Raw genomic sequence first — 19,914 nt, forward strand, 5'->3', positions numbered from 1 at the left:
CATGAAATAACATTTCACCCCCCCTTTAAAAGAAATGGGTTCATAAGAGTTAGTCATGAATCAGACTACACTGTTCCTGCTGTATCTTGTAAAAAAATGATAATCGTAAATCGAACTACACTGGTAGTGCTGTATGTTTTTCATTCACTAAAAAGAATCAAATCACAAGAGTCATTTGTTTCATGAATCCGACTAAACTACACTAAACCCACTGAAAGGATCCAGTTCACAAGACAGAGAACTGGATTTGTCAGGTCATTTCATTAGTCTAACCCTCAAGAAGGAAAGATGGAGATCGTCTTGCTACAAGGTGGCACTTTAAATGTCTCGAAAAGGAATGTGAATCCATTCGACAGCTACCATGCCACATGAATAATCCAGAGACACGCTAAACTGAGAGCTCTTCCCTGCTGCACGGGCCATCTGCAGACGCAGCGGAGGAACTGGAGTTAAGCTTTTAGTCTTTGAAGCCCATAAAGCATGCCAAGAGCGATGGCAGCAGCATGGGGAATGAGATTTCGAGAACAAAAAAGGAAATTCTCACAATCTTTTTGGGCTCTTCCTCCCCCTTTTTTGCAATCCCTCGGCGGTTAATCAAACGTGCAATTAAGAGGACAGTAAAAAAGAGATTTGTTTCGCCAAAATCCGTCTTCCTCCATTGGCCTGCGATCACTCGCACAGGAAATATTATTCCATAATTCATGAAAACATGCGTGTCTGTGACAGGATTTAGATGGAGAACGGATGTTTTAATGGACAGTCATTTGACTGTCTAGCCATGAACAATCACTTCAGGGATGTGCAGTATTTTAACTAGTATGACTGAGTCCAGCTGGTCTCGACCTCTTACCTTATGATTGCTGCGGAACGTGTACATGTGGTAAAGGATGGGGATAAGCTTCTTCTCTTGAGCAGGATTGAGGATGTTGCTCCAAATTTTGATCTCGCGAACCATCAGGTCAACCAAGAAGCTGCCCAGCTGCACCATCAGAACCAGGGGCCAAGGGGTGTCGTCACTTAAAAGAGAGGGACCGCTGCACCTCTCCATCTCAAGACTCGCCCAATACTCCCGCAGCAGCATGCCATTGGTCTATGATGAAACAGGAGGCAATAAAATGTAAAAGCCAGTTTAGATATCTGATTGGAGAGCAAACTGAAGGTGTCAGGTCTGGTCAGCCAAATCTTGTACCTCATTGTCGTTGGCCAGGAGCTCAGCATACGTGTTGTAGATACTCCCAAGCTTCTCAATCATCTGACTGTGACTCTTCTGCCGGATGGAGTACAGATTGTAGACTCGGTTTCCCATCTCCTCCGCCATGGTAAGCAAAGATTCACCACTGGGTGATAGCTTGTCTAAACTCTACAAAAAATGTGCATGTTAAAATATGACATGTTTTTATTTATGGCTCTAGTGGCCAAGAAATGATCCTTTTTATTCACCTCATGGAAATTTGGCTTAAAGTTGGTACCTGAAGCATGATGTTCACATAATCCTGATCATCCAGGATACATAGGTATGGGTATATGCAGGTACTCCAGGACTTCTGGCTGTTGCTGGATGATATCCATTTCTTTTCCTTCAGTGCATGGAGGAGAGCTTTTTCCCAGTGTTTGCGCTGTGTCGCTAGTAATTCTCTCTATAAAAATATAAATGTTCAACAATATTAATGAACAATTGGAAATTTAAATGTTGGCAATGAAGAATTTACTTCAGTACACCTAATACCATAATGTAAACTAACAATTTAAGTTAAATCATAAAAATGCAAAATGAAAATGAATGATTTTAAAATGAAAACAAATAAAAAATTTATGCTATTTTTATTATCTTTTAAAAATGTATTAGTTTACCTGCAGGCTATGTGAGCACTACATCTACGATCAAACGAACACGCAAAGGGTTGTTATAATATTGAAATATTAACTTAATATCGCACAAGGACTTTGTGAAAAAAAGTTTGGGAATCCCTAATATAATACACTACTTTTCCCCATTACAGTAACATACTGAGAATTTGGAAAGAGGATGTGCTTAATTGTCATGAAAATAAAGTGGCTTAATGCTCCTAAAATAGGCTTCATTATCATTACAGGCTTTAAATTACAAGTTTTCATGAGATTCATTCAGCTACCATTTGTGGCCTTTACATTACATCATATTCTCCTTTCAAGCAGCCTGTGGCTTAAAAAAAAATCTAATTTAAATGTAGATGTGAATTTTATGCACAACACAATCAGGTTCGGTGGGGAGTCAGTGCTGCCCGGCTAAAAGTGGGTCATCTCTTTATTAGGATGCTTTTCTGTTTCCCTACAGACTGGGGGAGCAGGCGGATGACCCATATAAGTTATGTTGACCCTCCGATGGAAAGATGACTCTCTCCCACTGGTGGGGACACATTACAATGCATTTCTATTCCATTAAACCCTAGCGCAAATGTTGCGGGACCATGGGGGACCTTTCTCGTGAGGGAACACAGACAGTGGAGCAAATGCCAAATTAACAGAAACTGGGTTGTAGGGATAGGGCTACTTCCAGTGCATGAGCTGGAAACTTTCAAAGATGTCTGTATTTAGCCAATGGATCATAGCTTAGGTGCAAATCTGGATCCTAAAAAAATACGTGTTAACTATTGAAAGGAAAACTGCCCACACGTGTGTATGTGATTTTGAAAGGCCTCTTTATGGCAGTTTCCTATGTTTGAGGATTCCCACTGTGCTTGTTTCAGAGAAACCAGTCATAGCAATATTAACTCTGGCCCACAAACAGACATAAATAATTTGGTGTAAAGGAAAGTGGGGTAAGAGGTGCCACTTTTTATTTCATTATTATTATTATTATTATTTTTTTTTTACTTATGCTGCCTTCTAGGCCAAGAGCAATTAAAACTAATATTCAAAACTAATATTCCTTAAAAGCTAAAAAGCTGTGTCCAATTAACTCCATGTTAAGAGAAGATTAGATCATTGGGGAATACAAGAAAACAATCTACTTTCCATTCAATTTCCATCCCATATTGTGCAGCATATTATTACATTTAACATAAGCCAAATAATAAATGTAGTGAGGGAATTTCAACATTTTATAACACTATTTACTGTAGCTGTACTATTTCTTAGCACTGGCACATCTTAACCCTAAACTGACAAATTTTTACCCCACAGCTACTATTTTGGGTAAAATGCTAAATTGTATAATCTGTAGCTAATCTTTAGCCAAATTTACATATTTTTAGACTTGGATAAACTAGTTTTAGTCTAAAAAAATGCTATGTTTATTGGCTTGTACTAAATATACTGTCATGCAACTAAAATAATGCAGTCAGCTAGATAGCTAGGCACAATTTATACACTGACACATCTTACCCCACAATCAGACAGGTTGTGCTTTCATACCATTTTGGCCATGTTTTCGGTGACAGGCTTTAAGGTCTCCACTGAGTCAATAGTGATGGTAGTGGCCTTCTCCATAGCCAGCTGAAGACTAAACCGGTCCCGCAGTTCTTTCAGGCTGAAGTCCAGTTTAGGATACGTGGAACATTCCCTCTGAAACACACAAGATTGCAATGAAGTCAGTAAAATAAATGCAAATCAAATGCACTTTGCTGCTTAGTTAATTAAAAAGATATAATTGCATCAAATATGGTTATTTTACCTTTTACTTTACTTTTTATGTATTAGTAACAATTTTATTAGTATAAACTATGCAGATTATTTTTTTTATATTTATATCCATTGTGCCAAATTAAGATGTTAAACTGACAGCCCTACTATTACCAGCAACTATTTTTAAACTTAGTAGTAACAACTGTATTAGTATAATGTAAGGCTGATTTTCCTATGCAAAATTTTAATAGATTTATTTGCAATTTTTTATTAATTGTACTAAATTCAAGTTTTAAACTGGCAGCCTTAGTATCAATATACTAAGTAACCGATTGCATCATATTATAACATCTAATTTGCTGATTTTATTTATAAGTGACAATTTTATTCGTATTTGTTTGTGTGTGTTTGTTTGTTTTATTAGACAAAAAATTTAAATTAATACAAAAAACTGTTGAGGATAAAATAAACAAACAAAAAAAAAAAGCCATCGGCTTATTTCCATTGTGGTCCTCCGAGTTTTAAAAATGGACAAACAAATCATAAATGGACTGCGACCAATATCACATTCAGAATTCACCACAAAAACCTCAAAACATCAATGATGAAATAACCATTTTTTTTTTACTTCCCTGCTAAAAATATTATTAGCTTGTGTCACTTTAATACACCCAGGTAATTTTTTGTCATGATCCTGGTCTTTTCCTCTGTCTCTGTCTCCCTCTTGTGATCACTTACTCACTCTATCACGCACACTCCTCCGCTCATTATCACTTTCAGCTGTCTCCCCTTTCATTCCCTCACCTGTCCCTCTTTTGCCCTTGATTGTCTCTGCTTCTTATTCTCTCTTTCTAGCCCTGTCTCATTGTCGGATTATTCGATGACCTTTCGTGAGACACGTCTGTTTCCTAGTCCTGTCCTGTCCTGTCCTGTCCTGTCCTGTCCTGTCCTGTCTTGTCCTGTCTTGTCCGTGGATTGTTTAGTCATTATTGCAACTGTGAGTTATACTGTCATTGGACTGTGTATTATCCGGCTGTGCCTGTTTGCAGAGAACCTGTGCAGCACCTGCCCTTGGCTTTTCACACCGCCGGCGGTCTTCTCTGTTTTTGGACTGGGACTGGGACCCTGCCTCTCCTCTCATGGAGATCTATGTAGTTTTTTCCCTTAGACCCTGTCGTCTGGCAATTTCTGTTTTGGCTGAAAGAAGTCCGTGATTTTTGTTCTCTTTATGCTGTGAAAGACTATTTTCTTTATTAAAGACTGTCAATTGCACCCTGCCCTGGTCTACCATCGTTCTTACCTTCTAACATTTTTAGATTAGATTAGAATCAACTTTATTGCCTTGGGTACAAGGCAAGGAAATACAGTACAGGGGAAGAAGGATACAGCATAACATTAGGGAAGCGAGGAGGGAAGCTGTCCTCCTTTGGGAGTACAGTGTGAGAACAGGAAAAACATCTCAGCAACAAAAGCACATAATCAATACAGCATAAACACATGACTTTGCAACAGGGGTTGAGGTAATCCAGCCATCCGGTCCATCAGCCCTACGGCGCTGGTCACAGACCCGCTTGTCAGACTGGCGGTACAAAGCGGTGAAGGCGAGGGATGGGGGGTGGGGTTTGGTGTATTTGTAGGCCTGGAGAGCTGGCATTCAAATCTAGTGCCTCAGTCCGCAGATTGTGATAGCGACAGAGCAAGTTGCCATGGAGACAGCCTTGGTCAAGTCCTAGTCAGAGTCAACAATCAGCAGGTGTCTGTGGAAGAGGGGGGGAGGAACGCAAGAGCGTCTCGCTGCAGTGCTCTTCAGGGGTTGTTGTTGTTCCCAACACTGGCCTTGGCCGATACCAGTGCTGGTAGAGGGGAGCCGAAAGAAGATAAGATTGCAATTGTTTGGTCTTGGGGCCAGTAGCCTCATTCCAATTTACCAGTCACTCTCTTTGTCCATTCTGGTCTCCAAATCCATCCAATTTCCTTTGCAAAGCCTTGAGCTTCTCCGTGATGGTATCCATATTGCAGTTAATAGTCTCAGTCTCAGTGCTGACCGCTGTGCCCACTGCTTCAATCATGACGGGCAGCCTTATGAGGCTTTGGACAGCTTTTCCCGTTTTCTGAATTCTTCGATAACCCAGGGCAAAGCCTAATCCAATCAGCAGAAGACCTGTTATCATGGTTCTGAATAGGTAGATATCTTCAATGTCCTCCATTGAAAAAGCCGCCAGACACACAACCTGCCACATCTCCCACGCGTCCATCGTGTAGCCAGCTGCAAACGTTCCGGCAGGACAGTCAGGTTCCCTCGAACCAAAGCTTCTCGTCGAGAAGATGGTGTCTATTGCGTTGAGAGAGCAGTGGATCAAATCCATGATTTTCAGTTTGGAGAGCAGTGCAGAAAGAGTCTCTCAGAAGTATTTGACAATAGACGAGACGAGAGAGCAAGCAGGGAAAATAAGGGGAGGAGAGGGAGAAAATGCATCCCCCTTCGATGAGAAAAAATACTAGCTCTGTTGCTTTATTCCAAGCAACAGAGCTAGTATTATTATATTATTATTATTATATTATTATATTATATATAAAAAAAATTCTTCCCATTTCACTCATAATTATCCTTACTTTCATTTTAATGACTTTTTTTAATAAAATAATTAATAAAATTATTATTAATTGCAATATATTCATGTGCTAAAGCAACAATCGTATTAACTAACTGCATGTTATTATAACATCCTGGCACAACCAGTGTGTTTGTGTCGTCATGCGTGTACAAAATCATAACAGAGCTCAAGATGATCCGCTAAATAATGAGTGCTGAGAATCTCTCATCACCAGAGGCTCGAAGTTTAATATTACTGGCTCCTTATAACTAGATATGAAAGCAGAGAGGGTTTCAATCTCATTAGTATAAACATTAAAAAAACGATCATTCATTTGACTGCCAATTATGGAGACTATTTACTTCAACCTTTCATAGGCTGCACAATTTGTTATGAGGCCCGATCGAAAGAAGCCATTGAACTTTATGGTGCAATTAAAGAACCAAACATCATTACGTTTAAGCGCACTTATATTTAAAAGAACCAAGCAAACTAAAATAACCATGCGAATGTCAATGTCTTTATTCTGTCTTTTAAAATCCAGGTACAGCCAATTAAAATCTAATGAGGTGGAAAAGTCCCACTCTCTCAGGTCTGGCCGGCAGCCAAATGTGTGGCTGCATAAAATACGAACTGTAAATACGGCATATATTATAGCAACAGCTTGCTAAGTGGTGCAGAGATCATGTGAATGTGGGCTGTGCGTTGACAGGTGCAGTCATTTATTATTTGAAGGGAGGCTTTACCATCCTGCACAGACATCTGGGAATTATCACCAAACCCATCATGGAAGGGCTGGGACAGAACAGGTCAGCCGGAGCGTTAATACTCACAAGGAGAGAGTGACAGCTAAATCTGTCCTCAATAGAGATCACATGGACACTGGCCAAAGCAAGCACAAAGGTTGTGGAGGGATAAATCATGCCCACGGCGATGACTACTACAGCCCGGCCAGGCAGAACACAAGATGTCGTGTTGTGCATGCCTCAGCAGAGGCCCTTATTTCCAAAGTCCACAGACCTGACAGGGAGAAGTACGTTTGGTGACCTCTGTTTAGTGAGGTAGTGTGAATAAAGCATGCATTGCGAGGCAATACATTTATGTGTGAGGAGACAACATCTCAAAATATCTAAACCTGGTGCACACAACATGATTTTGAAGTCAAATTTACATTTCAAGAATTGTAAAAAGGGGTAAAATGAAAAAATGTGTTGTATTTGAACACTGGTGCTCACTGACGATGAAACATTAATTGTGATTTTTGACAGTGACAGTGAAAATTTGTTTCCTCTCAAAGCGAAAATTTGTGAACATTTGCTTATTATGAGATAATCTGATCATGATCATGAAATAAAATTGATCACTGGTCGACACCGTCAATCATTACAGTAGTACAATGCCAGATATTTTACAATCTGCTTTAAGCATTAAAATATTCGAAACAATTATAAAATAAAACTCACACAAAAAAAAAAAAAAATGCAAGCAGCATATTTGAACGTATTTAGCTAAATTAAATGTGTCAATAATTAAAATAGTACTGTTTTGAATATCATACAGTCTGGCTTAAGATCACAGTTTCTTTTGGCTTTCATCAGGACAACAATCATAAACAACAAAGGAATAAAATAAAATATCTACAAAAAGGAAACAAAACACAAAACAGATTAAAAAAGAAAAACAAAGCAATTCACAAATAAGCAAAGTAAAACACAAAAACGCAAGGCAAAACACAACAAAGCAGAGCAAATTCTAACAGAAAGCAAAAAACAAAACAAACAAACAAACAAAAAACATTACACAAGTAAACTTATGCCATCAACATATACCGTATACTAGTACGGTTATGCATAATGTACAGTTTGGCATAAGGTCACAGTTTTGTTTTGGCTTTTGTCAGGACAACAATCAAATGATAAAGGAATAAAAGGAAATGACAAAAAAAAAAACAAAGCAAAGCACAAGAAAGCAAAACAAAGCAAATCCCCAAAACAAAGTAAAACACAACAACGCAAAGCAAATTATAACAAAACAAAATGCAAAAACTAAAAAAAACGAAACATCACACAACAGTTTAAGTTTAGCCAATTGGGCATCTCTGAAAAGTAGCTAACAGAATTTCTTTACTGATTAGGGCTAAGAGTTGCAGCATTTCATCTCAGTCCTTCACATGACCCAGTTCTTCTGGACTTTCCAGGAAAGTTTCCATTCAAGGTAGTACGCAGTGGGGCGTGGGTTACAAATGGGCTCATGTACACCTGCGGTAATGAATCATTTGGGGAAAAAGGGGGATGGCAGGGAATTGGATGTGGGGCAGACTGGCCCAATAAAACCCCCCAGTGTGCCCAAAAATAGACCAGGCACCTCTGGATGAAGGAATTATATAGCAGATGACAGCTGACATGGTAGTGGAACTCGTCATTTTGACACACAAGACAAGTTCAGGCAGGTATACAGTGCTATGAAAAGCACAAAGTTTTATAATACCAGCCTCCATTTCAACATTTCACGATGAAGGTTTAATGCAAATGGTCATATCTATAAATGAAAAACCTTAACGTGATGAAAAAGGACAACAATGACTTTAATGAGTAGTAAAATATGTACAGTCTAGGGTGTTGTAGCACCATAAACACTGTATAGCTCTTGTAAAAATACACAAGATTAAAATAAAACAGACAGGACAGAACTCATATATATAAAAAAGAAAAAGAAAAAAAAAGACGGAATTAATAAAAATGATTAAAAAATGGGGAATGATTAAAGCGCATTTTATATATAGAATGTAATAAGGTAAATATGATTATAAAAATCATAAATAAAAATACGGAATTATATATATATATATATATATATATATATATATATATATACTACTTTTCAAAAGTTTGGGATTAATTTTTTTTTTTTTAAGAAATGTTTATTTATCAAGGAAACATTTAATTGATCAAAAGTTACATTTATAAGTGTTGTAATATACACTCACCGGCCACTTTTTTAGGAACACCTGTTAAATTGCTTGGTAACTCAAATTGCTAGTCAGCCAATCACAAGACAGCAACTCAATGCTTCTAAATGGGGTGAAGACGACTTGCTGAAGTTCAAACAGAGCATCAGAATGGGGAAGAAAGGGGATTTAAGTGACTTTAAATGTGGAATGGTTGTTGGTGCCAGATGGGCTGCGCTGAGTATTTAAAAAACTACTGATCTACTGGGATTTTCACATTCAACCATCTCTAGGGTTTAAACAGAATGGTCCGAAAAAGAGAAAATATCCAGTGAGCGGCAGTTGTGTGGATGAAAATGCCTTGTTGATGTCAGAGGTCAGAGGACAATGGGCAGACTGATTAGAGATGATAGAAAGGCAACAGTAACTCAAATACCCACTCGTTACAACCAAGGTATGCAGAATACCATCTCTGAACGCACAACACATTGAACCCTGAAGCAGATGGGCTACAGCAGCAGAAGACCACACCGGGTGCTGCTCCTGTCAGCTAATAACAGGAAACGGAAGTTACAATTCACACAGGCTCACCAAAATTGGACAATAGAAGATTGGAAAAACGTTGCCTGGTCTGATGAGTCTCAATTTCTGCTATGACATTCAGATGGTAGGGTCAGAATTTTTCGTAAAGCACATGAAATCATGGATCCTTTCTGTCTTGTCTCAACGGTTCAGGCTGGTGGTGGTGTAATGGTGTGGCATTTTTTTCTTGACACACTTAGTACAAATTGGACATCGTTTAAATGCCACAGCCTACTGGAGTATTGTTGCTGACCTTCTCCATCCCTTTATGACTACAGTGAACCCATCTTCTGATGGCTGCTTCCAGCAGGATAATGCACCATGTCACAAAGCTCAAATCATCTCAGACTGGTTTCTTGAACATGACAATGAGTTCCCTTTACTCGAATGGTCTCCACAGTCACCAGATCTCAATCCAATAGAGCATCTTTGGGATGTGGTGGAACGAGAGATTCGCATCACAGATGTGTAGCCAACAAATCTGCAGCAACTGTGTGATGCTGTCATGTCAATATAGACCAAAATCTCTGAGGAATGTTTCCAACACCGTGTTGAATCTATGCCACAAAGAATTAAGGAAATTCTGAAGGCAAAAGGGGTTCCAACCAGGTACTAGCAAGGTGTAGCTAATAAAGTGGGCAGTGAGTGTATATATTTAATATAAATACTGTTATAGTTATTCTTAATATTCTACGTTTCTTCCTGAAAAAATAGAAAATATTAAGCCACAAAACGGATTTCAACACTGATATTAATAAGAAATGTTTCTTGATCACCGAATCTGCATATTATAATGATTTCTGAAAGGATCATGTGACAAGGAAGAGTGAAAAATTCAGCTAATCAGCCATCACAGAAATAAATTGCATTTTAAAATATATTAAAAGGCAATATATCTCACATTGCAATGATATTTCACAATATGACTGTTTTTACCATATTTTGGTCAAATAAATGCAGCCATGGTGAGCATAAGAGACTTTTTCAAAAGCATTAAAAATCTTACTTATCCCAAACAGTAATAATGTAATGCAATGGTACCTCAGCATAAAACTGTTCCACCAATGGCAGGGAACAGACAGGTTGATCTATGGATACATTGGGTTGATATTCTGGTTGCATCAGTTGGACGGCCCTCAGAACCATTTCTCTTTCATCCTTTTTAAACACACAATGTCTGAACACATCATCCACGGACAGGCCATCCACTTCCATCTGCTGCAGACACCTGTGTGGACCAGAAGAGATATGAATATATGTCACAATAATGTGTATTTGAAGCTGAAGTACTTATTTTTTTCATTGTTACTTTCCAATACCAGATAAACATGGCCTTGCAATTGTGGGCTAACTCCCAGGTGAAGCCATTACTTCAGTGTATTTGATGAACCAAATTGCCCTAGCAATGAAAAACCTCAACGGTTTGAAGTTAAAGACATCTTAAAGATGTATGTGTTGCTTACAAACTCAGCATTTCGTTTCACAAGACTAGAGTGGTGTGTGGATTACTTGTGGAAATCAACATATAATGAACGAGTCCTAAATTTTGGACACATTAACATGAGAAAAAAATGCCTCTCGCATATATCTTTTTATGCATGCACCTTGTGAGGTCAAGATGTCAAAATTCCCAGGTTTAAATCTATTCATTCCACACTGACACGTCCTCAAGATTGTGACTTGAAACCAAATGTGCAAAGAGGATGGCAAGCTTGGATTGCAGCGAAAAATGCAACAACAGTGCCGCATGAGAGCTGAAAGACAAATTGAAACTGTGGCAAGGATAACAAAGAGAGAGATGGGTAAAAAAATAAATAAATAGGCTCCTCTGGGGTTTGTAGAAAGAAGATTTCCACTGCACAACAGTGTTTGCCATCAGCTTACAGTGATCGATCACCCAACCAGCTTCCACAAGCCACCCTGCACCTGCCCCTCTGTGCTGTCACTATGTGGCATCATATTTGTCTCAGCAGTCACCTTTACAACTTCATATGCAAATACTTTGTACTAGGCTTCACAGATACACATAAGCCTAAAACAATCAATTAGATCCCTTAAAACAATTACACTGTGGTAGCAAACAATCTGCTAAAGATGAAGCACAGAGGGCACAGCTGTCTGATAGTTTTTAACACGTTTAGCAGATGCTTTCATATAGTTTACACAAAAAGTGTAAAAATGAGGCAAAAAAAGGCAGAAACTCTGGCCTCATTCTGTCAAGAAGCTGCCAATTAAAATGCAAGTGAGGAGGTATTCATCTGCTAAATGTTTCTGCCCGGAGATGAGAAGCACACAAAACAAATAGATGACCAGAGAAAATGACGCTCTACTGAGCTAATGTTCTTTAGATGAATGACCACAATTTGAATTTCTATTTTTGGACACGGTCAAGGCAGGCTCAGAATAATCCTATAGGGCTAAAGATGAATGGAGCGGCTCATGGATGAGCATATATATGAGCATCGTTTGAATTCGCACGTTTCTCAGTTTAATCTGGAATCTTACAGGGGATATAAAGAGAATGCAGGAGTGTTACACACTATTTATTGCTCACTGCAACACTGACATCTAGAGACACAGTCTGAAACTGTCAATCCATTAAACAAGACACTCATATTGTTAATTCATATTTTAACACTCTACAACTGAATGATCATGTAATCGATGTACATTTCTAACTGTTCTAAAAGCCTTTCCAGGTATATACACATATATAGCCTTTTTATCCTATATATTCACCTATATATGCATTTTCTCCTATATATTAACTAATATATATATATATATATATATATATATATATATATATATATATATATATATATATATATATATATATATAGTACACTGAATGAATATATATATATGTGTACATAAAAAAAAAGTAATTGGTTACCTTTTAATGATCCATGTTTTACACTCAGGCATGCGACCCATGCACTCCAGAGCAGCACTGTAAGACGCGAGGTTGGGTTTCAGACCTGCTTCTTCAATCAGAATGAACAAGCGACTAATGTGATTGATGGAACCCTGTTCAGCACAGTTAAAAATGGCTTTAAACAAAGTGTACAGAACAACACTGAAACATATTACATAGATACAAAAAAATTATGTATATATATATATATATATATATATATATATATATATTTTTTTTTTTTTTTTAAATGGCATGTATGAAGATACAGGAGCAAGCAAAATACTGAAATATGTATAAAATAAAATGCTTTTAAAATGAAATATGTATGACTAAAAAGGGAAAAGAACAAGCAAAATACTGAAAGATAATGACCAAAAATATATTTGCATCTCTCTTTTTACAAATTTTTGATACAAAAAATTTAATAATAATAAATAGTTATATTGCAGAAATATTGCACCTTTAAATAACTTATATATAATAAAAGTTATTTAAATATGCAATATTTCTGCAATATAACTATTTATTATTATTTCATTTTTTGTATAAAAAATTTGTAAAAAGAGAGATGCAAATGGTCAAAAATTTTGGCCCACATCTTCATTACAATGTTGTATGCACTGACATATACAATATATATATATATACAATATGTATTAAAAAAAAAAGTTGATATAAAGAAAATATAAAGATGCAAACATTCTTACTTTTTTGGCCCACATCCTCATAATGATGTTGTAGGCGCTGATTGACAAGTGCACTCGTTTGGATAACTGACGGTGATGAGAAAGTAGGCAGCTCTGAGCTCGAGCTACATCGTCAATGAAAACACACGCCTCCAAGTAACAACGAATTCTGAGCTGAGGATCTCCATAGCGGTTTCCTTCCTTATCCTCCAGAAGCTTTTCAGGAGCACTCAAGCTCTGCTGGTCCATTACATTGTCTACAATAAGCTCCTCTTTCTCATCAAATTCTTTATCTGCCCGTTTCTCTTGTGTAGACTTGCAGCCGTCTTCACTGTTGGAGATCTTTTGCACTCCTGGAAACTTGGCAACTGAACTCTCTGAGACTCTTGAAACCTTGTGTTTAGACTTTTTTTGCACAGCACAGACCTTGGAGTCTTCTACTTTAGTGTTTGTCTCACTTCTTTTGCCTGTTGTGATAGTTTTTGTAGATGTAGCAGGAAGCGTCGAACTACCTTTGCTGCTTTTGCCCACAACTGGCTTGTCGTGCATTCTATGTGAAGTTTGTTTATTGTGATTAATCCACTTTTCATGCTTGAGTTTCTCCATCCAGCGATTTGCGTGAGGTTTGAAAGGCATGACACCTTCAGTTACAACTTTTTTGGCAGATGGCCCACTTTTATGCATTGCTGCTTTTTCTCCCACCAAGTTCTTTTGATTATTCCCAGGTGACGTTTTCTTTATTTTCTGCTGAACTTTGATGACTTGCACCTTTGAATGTTTGACGTCTACAACGGAGTCCGACTGCAGCTGTTGGATTCTGGCCTCAAGAACTGTGAAGATTATTTTAAAGAGAAAACTGTAGTGCACATGACAGTATTATGCATCTATAAAAAAGTCAACTTTATTGCAAATATTGTAACGATTAACATCTATTAATGTATATCAAGTTAAATAATTTCAAGTTGTATCTCAAATGCTTGATTGTTTCATTACATCGTAAACTATATTAAGATCCATTCATATATTTAAAGTTGGATATACAAATACATTCAGCACACTCACATAAAGCAATATAAGCATAAAAGATAAAAAGTGCATCAAAACAATAAAAGTATAATACAGTTTTAAAATAAGTTCTTTAAACATTAGGATGTGTCCAGATTAATTAAATTTTTTTCTGAGAAATAATTTATGTCGGTCATACTTTTTACCACGATTTACAATAAAAAAATAATAAATAATAAAATTAATAATAATAATAAATATATATACACACACATACAGTATACAAAGAGAGGGATTTATATTCAGTTTAACAAGTTTATATACAATTTCTTTGAATATTTTGAATAAGAATCATTAGATGACATTAACAGAAATTAACACATTCTAATTTTAAATATTTACCAATCTTTGCTACTATTTTTCAAATAACTAGGTTTTATCTATTGATCAGCAATACGTTTTTAATTAAATATATATTAAATATAGTATGATAACTTACCATTTTGTATATTTTAATAAAGGACAAACAAGGAATATTTAGACATTTTATTTTCACAAAAGCTATTTGAAACTTTAAACTAAACAACTTACTTGCATTTAACATGATTTCTATGCATATAAAATCACTTGCAAATGTTATTTGATGCAGACACCAAAACGTGATGTCTTGTCTTTGACCCTACAGCAAATCTTGGCTACATGAATATTAGTATCAGAACAAAATCTATTTCTATCTATAAAAGCTATATTTTCACACAGCTCTATATATAAAGTTGATTATATACAATAATTTTATCTGCATACATCTGTAAACTCACATAATATGTATGCCCTATATAGCAAATCTTAATTGCTGGATTGTTTATATCATTGCAAAAAATAAACTATTCTGCTAAGACATGAAAATATTAAGATACTATAAACATCAGCATTGTAAATTTCTGTAAATCTGCTATGAAAAAGTCTGCATTGTTAAAAATGCTACATAAATAAAACCGACTTAGCTTGAAATTAAAATCTGAACAAATCTAACCCAACCTAAAAACTCAATTTGACCTTAAAAATTTTATAAAATCAGTTGTTCTCATATAACATCAATGATATACATTAGATATATAATCATAAGGGGGGAAAAATTCATACCATCCATCAGCTGGGACTGTTCCCATAATCTTTTCTTTGCATCGTCCTTCTTAGGGATGGCTGAATAGTGTCTTTGGTAAATTGTAGCCCATGTTTTGTCTGAGGAGTGAAAGATAAAACGGTGACATAAAAAGTTTACCAACTCTACTGTTTGTGTTAGCTGCTGGAATACAATAAGAGACATAACACCCAGTAAAACAAAGAATCGATACAGACATAATAGATCTAGATTAGACATACATCAAAGAAAGACCAAACGTGCATCAAGAAGCAAAAAACATCGAATTGTTTGAACTGTCAGACCTTTACATTTCAAAGCATCCTTGTGACATGATTATAAATGATCATCAATGTAAACAAGTCAGCTCTTACTATTTTTTGTAGTGAACTTTTAAACGTACGTTTAAAATATAACGTTACCTGATATAAAACAAATGACAGTAACGTTAAAATAAAAAGACAGACTTGATGTGATGTGATTAGTAGGACAAGACAGATGACAGCAATAAAAATGTTTATCATTAACTTACCTTGTATTTGTCTCTCGACATTACTCCGTAATATGAGACACAGGCGGCAATAATCGCCATTTAGAAATCTCCAAACACTTCTCTCGGCCGCGAAACCCCGAGTTAAGCCCGCTGAATATGCACACAGTCTCAATAGTGTATGGAAGGCCAAGAGGGTCAAATTCACGTGAATTTTAACGCGTCAACAACACGTTAAATACGTGTATTTCACGCGTAAACAACACGTATTTAACGCGTTAAATACGTGTTGTTTACGTGTTAAAAATCAGCGCGTACTTAACGTGTATTTAACGTGTATTTAACGTGTATTTCACGTGTTAAATACACGTGAAGTACGCGTTAAAAATCAGTTTGAACGGGTCAATGTCATTGGCTGCTGAGGACTTGGGTCAAACCACTTCTGTGAGCTTAGAGGGGTGTACCATTCACAGACAGGCAACCATCATTTAACATGCTATAGATCAGCTTATTCAGCCTTATTATTTTGTCTTTTTTTGTATAGACTATAGAAATAATATAATTTAATTGCAGTTTTATGAAATATTTATTTTTTAATAAATATTAATTAACATTTTTTGGTGATAGTATAATGTTTATAAAAGTTACAGTATTTTGTAATGAAACAGGACTTTTTGTTTAGCTCTTGACTCGCCAAAATATACTATTTAAATACTGTTGCTTTCTGAGTGCCATACACAAAAATAGCAACTCATAACTCCACGAATATAGCAAGGAGAGTCAAAAGTTATAGTCTGAATCTACTGTGACGATCCAAGGGGCTGTAGTATTTTATTTTGCCCAGCAGGTGTCATGGGGTAACACTTTTTGTGTCTTTAGGTTAAGTGCTGTGATGCAGGTGTGGAAAATTGATTGTGATTAACAATGCTGCCTATAAGATGCTGGCTTTCTTACCCTCTGGAGGGAAGGAGATTGGGGCTTGGTCTTTGCTGGTCTTGCTGTTTGGTGGTCAGGCGGACTTTCTCACGCTCTCCAGTCCAAGGCTTGATGCTGTGTTTTTGTATCTTTATATTTTTTTTATGTTTTACCTCAATGTGGTTATGGCTGTTTTCTGATTAAAACACATATTTGTGCAAATTTGATTATGTTGTATGGACTCTCTATTCATGTTGCTACTCCTTGATCCAAGGGGTTGTAACACTACGTTCTGTCAAATGTTTAATAGAGCTCTCCAACTGATTCATGGGTTTAGGTATTATTTACATATGAAAGATCATCATGGATTGTTTTGATTTTGGACTCATTTCAATCTGGAGAATCGGCTGTAAATAATGATATGCCATTTTTCACAATCAGAGCATGTTTCATGAAGTTATAAATGTAAAACCATGAGAATATTGTAGCATGTGTGTATTTGAAGTTTTTTTTTCTTGTTTTGTTATAATTCGATTACGAATATCTTCAAATCTGAATGACAGATTATTGTATAATTGGGCTCATTTTAATTGAGAGAATGTAACATTTTCCACGAGCTATGCATGTTTCATGAAGTTATGAATGGAAACGTAACCTATGTTATTTTCTCAGTTGAATGATTTCATGTGTGTGATAATATCGTAAGTAATATATTTAGATCAAGTGTACAAATTATGATGAATTTGAGCTCCTTTTAATCTGTAGAATTTTCTAAAAAAATGACTTTTTTTGCATGATCTAATGTTTCATGGAGTTATTAATAAAAGCGCAAAGGGAAACTAAAGTTATTTGTTGCGCTGTGCCTGTTGGGTTTTATGTGTTATAGCAATATATTTGGATCTCATCCATGGATTACAGTATCTCTGGGCTCATTTTAATTGGGATAATTTTCTGAAAATAATGATCTATGCATGATTCTTGAAGCTATGAATGAAAACGAAACGTGAAGTATCGAGCTGTTTTTCTTTAGAGCCTCAGTGCGCCAGTCTGCTTTCATGTGTCACAGCTCTATGAACGAAATCTTTCGATCTGATCATAGGATCTATGCATGTTTGGTGAAGTTAAGAGGCACGGGACTGAAACCTCTGATTTTTTTTTCTAAGATATATTACCTAAGTTTTTTTCTATGTGTTATATCTTTATGAAATATATATTTAGATCTAAATTATGTTTTATGGTGAGTTTCGACTGTGTTTAATCTGCAAATAGTGACTTGTCTTTTTTATGATATAGCCTATGCTTTTTCATGAAGTTATCAGTGGAAAGCCTACATGACAGCTACCACAGATTTTTGGCTAAACTACATGCTCTCTGTGCAGTTTTATGTGCATTATAAATTTATGAGGAAAATCTTTAGATATAAATGACAGATAGTTTTGGGCTCTTTTAAAAAGGAGAATATAATCTAAATGCTGGTGCATAATTTTACACTGAAATCTTGTTTTATGAGGTTACAAGTGAAATGGTGACATCAATAGGCCTATTATTATTATTATTATATGGGTCTGGGGTTGACTTCTTTTACAAAACTCGCTCTAGTTTATTCAAAGCCTCAAACAATTTCTCAATGGTGCGACTAAAAAAAACTCTGAAGTCGCACCGGTAAACCGAGCCATTTAAGGGGAACCCCTCGAGCCGGGCTTCGATTGTTCAGATGTGGGCTGGGCCTCCAGTCTGTTTAGACTTCTTCTTACTTTTATATTTTAGAACTGCTGAACAGTTCTGCGTTCAAATAATAGGCTTAAGAAGAAGATATTTTAATTTACTAATAAACTAGTGTTTTCTGAATCTGTATCACAAGAATGAAGTTGCTGTCACGGAACAGAGAGAGAGAGGGAGAGAGAGAGAACCCAGGAGGCTAATGGCAAGTTAATGCTCTTTTAGTAGAAATAAGGCAAAGCCGCAACGGCCAAAAAACAAAGACAGAGTACAGGGATAATTCCTGGTCAAAACAATAGAGCCTAAAGTGGCTGGTCTGGGAAGCCTGTGATCAGCGAGACAGGTTACAGGTGAGGCAGGGGACCCCTCGTTACTCCTCACGGCAGATAACTGGGGGAGAACAAGACAAGCAACAAACAGTCCATACAAAACTCTCCAAACGACCTGACAAGACTAGACAGGACAGGACTTGACTAGACTAGACTAGACTAGACTAATGGTCTGTAGAAAAAGCACAAAAACGTCAGAAACATCTAAAGTGGTTAGTAATAATCTAACAGGGAATGGAAAGAGACAGAGCTAGAAATAGAGAGCCTATGATAGGAGATAGAGAGCAGGTGAGCGGAGGAGAACGAGGAACAGCTGAAGATGATGAGAGTAGAGATAAGTGAGCGCAAAGGAAAAGAGGGAACCAGCAGATGGAGACCGAACTGGGATCATGACAATTGCAATCCCGACTCGTCATCTCTTCATTAGAAGCGCTTTTAGAGATAAGTACATCTTTATGGGTTATAATTATAATGAAAGAGTTTTTTTTTTGTTAAGTAGTTATTTAAAGCTATATTTATGTATGTATGTATATATATATGTATATGTTTTCACTGAGTTTCGGTTAATTTTTTTACTCCTATTAAAGACAACACGGCAGAACGAGCAACTGTTTTGTTGATATTGTGTATACAGTTACGAATAATGTATTACTTTTACCTTTTATGAGCAAAAATGATGGCATATCCAAGAAAAAAATTGCAAGTGATCATGCTGCCGTCTCCCTGTTCTGAAGCATCTCCTCACAAATGATTGGATAGCTTACATTTATCTGGGTCTAACAAACACTGTCATATGCTTCAACTGTTTTATATCTATAGATTTTATTTTAGGCAAGTCTTGATGATTTGAGAAGGCTAAATTCATCAAACATATAGGCTCACTGTCTGCCGCTGGCAGCTTGGTCGTTACTTAAAAAAACCTAAAACTTATATTTAACAAACATAAAATGCTCCAAACGCTTTTCTAACTTAACTTAATAAAA

The 19,914-nt window shown here is 36.4% G+C and overlaps 1 protein-coding gene across 1 annotated transcript in view; it reads right to left on the bottom strand.

Annotated features, from left to right (window-relative positions):
* The window catches only part of LOC113064926 (DNA-directed RNA polymerase, mitochondrial-like), a gene marked incomplete at its 5' end in the record, with an annotated part of 47,153 nt that extends 31,010 nt beyond the window's left edge, over positions 1–16,143 (bottom strand). Inside the window, 9 exons of the mRNA XM_026235939.1 lie at positions 851–1,090; positions 1,190–1,360; positions 1,470–1,637; positions 3,394–3,543; positions 10,768–10,954; positions 12,623–12,756; positions 13,354–14,162; positions 15,481–15,579; positions 16,011–16,143. Coding sequence (XP_026091724.1) covers positions 851–1,090; positions 1,190–1,360; positions 1,470–1,637; positions 3,394–3,543; positions 10,768–10,954; positions 12,623–12,756; positions 13,354–14,162; positions 15,481–15,579; positions 16,011–16,143 — 2,091 coding nt within the window. The remainder of the gene's footprint in view (positions 1–850; positions 1,091–1,189; positions 1,361–1,469; positions 1,638–3,393; positions 3,544–10,767; positions 10,955–12,622; positions 12,757–13,353; positions 14,163–15,480; positions 15,580–16,010) is intronic.
* Between the last annotated feature and the right edge of the window lie 3,771 nt (positions 16,144–19,914).

The sequence above is a fragment of the Carassius auratus genome, chromosome 47, assembly GCF_003368295.1.
Source record: "Carassius auratus strain Wakin chromosome 47, ASM336829v1, whole genome shotgun sequence".
NCBI classification, from domain to species: Eukaryota; Metazoa; Chordata; class Actinopteri; order Cypriniformes; family Cyprinidae; genus Carassius; species Carassius auratus.